Source organism: Borostomias antarcticus (genome assembly GCF_949987555.1).
Source record: "Borostomias antarcticus genome assembly, contig: scaffold_1202, whole genome shotgun sequence".
Taxonomy (NCBI): Eukaryota; Metazoa; Chordata; class Actinopteri; order Stomiiformes; family Stomiidae; genus Borostomias; species Borostomias antarcticus.
Window position 1 is genome coordinate 2,501 of NW_028176348.1, and position 2,966 is coordinate 5,466.

At 50.2% G+C, this 2,966-nt stretch overlaps 1 protein-coding gene across 1 annotated transcript; it reads left to right on the forward strand.

Annotated features, from left to right (window-relative positions):
* Nucleotides 1-642: 642 nt before the first annotated feature.
* On the forward strand, nucleotides 643-2,653 carry LOC311328599 (protein numb homolog; the record flags this gene model as incomplete). The annotated part of the gene is made up of 4 exons (XM_084462545.1): nucleotides 643-663; nucleotides 750-890; nucleotides 2,028-2,238; nucleotides 2,384-2,653. Coding segments are annotated over 4 exons (643 nt in total), but the record flags the coding sequence as incomplete, so codon positions are not given.
* Between the last annotated feature and the right edge of the window lie 313 nt (nucleotides 2,654-2,966).

Here is a 2,966-nt window from a genome sequence, read left to right on the forward strand (position 1 = left end):
GGAGGGGAGAGGAAGAGGAGGGAGGGAGGGAGGGAGGGGAGGGTGAGTCAGAGTGAGTGAGAGTGATCAGGACTGGCAGGGGTGTGGACGGGGGTCTGGGAAGGGGCGGGGCTTCAGTGAGACACGCAGAGGGCTGGAACAGTAACAGCACAGCGCCGGTCTCTGAGTCTAGGTCTAGGACCTTCTTCTCTGAGTCTAGGTCTAGAAGGTCTAGGACCCTCTTCTCTGAGTCTAGGTCTAGGACCTTCTTCTCTGAGTCTAGGTCTAGAAGGTCTAGGACCTACTTCTCTGAGTCTAGGTCTAGGACCTTCTTCTCTGAGTCTAGGTCTAGAAGGTCTAGGACCTTCTTCTCCGAGTCTAGGTCTAGGACCTTCTTCTCTGAGTCTAGGTCTAGGACCTTCTTCTCTGAGTCTAGGTCTAGAAGGTCTAGGACCTTCTTCTCTGAGTCTAGGTCTAGAAGGTCTAGGACTTTCTTCTCTGAGTCTAGGTCTAGGACCTTCTTCTCTGAGTCTAGGTCTAGGACCTTCTTCTCTGAGTCTAGGTCTAGAAGGTCTAGGACCTTCTTCTCTGAGTCTAGGTCTAGGACCTTCTTCTCTGAGTCTAGGTCTAGAAGGTCTAGGACCTTCGTCTGCTTTAGAGGACATGGCAGCGCTTCAGCTGTCCGTAACGACGACGAAAACCCTCATGACATTCCCTCTCTCCTCCTCTTTCTCTCTCTCCGTCTCTCCGTCTCTCTCCCCTTCTCGCAGGACCTGATTGTGGACCAGACCATAGAGAAGGTGTCCTTCTGTGCGCCCGACCGGAACTATGACAAAGCCTTCTCCTACATCTGCCGTGACGGAACCACGCGTCGTTGGATATGCCACTGCTTCATGGCCCTCAAGGATTCAGTGAGCACGGACACACACACACACACACACACACACTCACATGAACACATGCGCACACACGCACACACACGCATAATATACACATCAGTTCAGTTCTGTTTATTGTTAGAATCCCAGAGGGCAACTGATTTGCAAGCAGGTTAAGAAACAACATACAAAAAGTGAAGTAGACGATAATAAAATCACACACAGATATACATTACAATAAATGACCAGGCCACAGAAGAATGCAATGTACAAAAATGTCAAGATGCACACACACACACACACACACACACACACACACACACACACACACGCATGCACACACATACTGTACACACCCACACAGACACACACACACACCCACACACACATGCATGCACACACATACTGTACACACCCACACATATACACGTAGATTGCTACAGTAATCCCTCAGCCATGGCTGCATACTGTAGCAGCAGAGCCGTCACTAGGGATTAAGACTAGGATTATGGCCTGGAGCTGGGGTCATCTACTCCCAATCTGAACTGCTGCCTGGGCTGCAATCCACCAGGGGCACTTTCCACAATCCAGGCCCATCATATACGTATATATACAGAAGAGCATTAGGGCCAACAACTGAGTTTATTATTTTTTAAGAGTTTATTATTTTATTTTTATTTCTGAGATTAAAGTCAGAATTTCTGAGAAAAAAAGTCAGAATTTCTGAGAAAAAAAGTCAGAATTTCTGAGAAAAAAAGTCAGAAATAACTTCTGAGATTAAAGTCAGAATTTCTGAGATTAAAGTCAGAATTTCTGAGAAAAAAACTCGGAATTTCTGAGAAAAAAAAGTCAGAAATAACTCATGAGAAAAAAGTCAGAATTTCTGACTTTAAACTCAGAAGCTTAAAAAAAAAAAACTCTCTGCTGTTGGCCCTAATGCTCTTCAGTATACCTTCAGTATAGTACATACACCGGGTAGAATAGACATTTAGACCCCACTGGAACAGCCCACGATTGATTACTGTATCTGATTGTATTGTATCTTGTTGTTGCTGTTGCGGTTGTCGTCCACCAGGGGGACTGAGCCAGGCAGTGGGTTAGGGTTTGGGAGCTGATCAGTCATTGATCAGCTCAGTATTGATAATGACTGTTGCGGCTGTCATCCACCAGGGGGAGAGACTGAGCCACGCGGTGGGCTGCGCGTTCGCCGCCTGCCTGGAGAGGAAGCAGCGCCGGGAGAAGGAGTGCGGCGTCACCGCCTCCTTCGACGCCAGCCGCACCTCCTTCGTGCGCGAGGGCTCCTTCCGCATCAACTCCTCCTGCATCCAGCCGGGCGCCGACCGCGATGACATCATGAAGCAGCTGCAGGAGAAGAAGAAAGGTAGGAGTCTCCCAGAATGCCCTGGGGCTGAGAGAGACAGGAAGTCATTGTGTCATGTCATTATGTGCTGTGAAAACACGTCTGAGTTGTTTTGAAGCGGTGGTTCTTAATCTCGAACTCGCCCCCTGTCCCGCCCCCCCCCCAGACCCTCCCTGTGTCATCCCCGCCCTCCCCCCTGGCACTGCCTCCCCGCCTGAGGGAGCCGACTCCCCCGTGGAGCGGGCAGAGCCTGGCGGGCCCCACGCCATCCCTCGCCGCCACGCCCCTATCGAGCAGCTGGTCCGGCAGGGGTCGTTCCGGGGGTTCCCGGCCCTCAGCGGGAAGAACTCGCCGTTCAAACGCCAGCTGTCGCTCCGCCTCAACGACCTGCCCTCCACCCTGCAGCGCAAGACCGACTTTCAGACTAAGAACCCCGGTGAGTTAAGTTGGTAAAACCGATTCACTTAACCAGGCAAGTCAGTTAAGAACAGATTCTTATTCACAATGGGCCTCATTCACCAATATCTTCTTCTTAAGTTCTGTTCTTAAATTTCTTCCTAAGAACGTTTCTAAGGAAAGCTCCCGTCTGATTCACGACGTGTTCGTAAACCGCTGGAAGAGTTCGCACCTGCCTTCTCTTAATGGCGAATCTCATGGTTTCTCAAGTTCAAAGCTCGTGGCCGCTCACATGAATTAGCATGTGTAAACTCCCCGCCAGCCCCATATAAGGATATGCAACTACAGGGTCG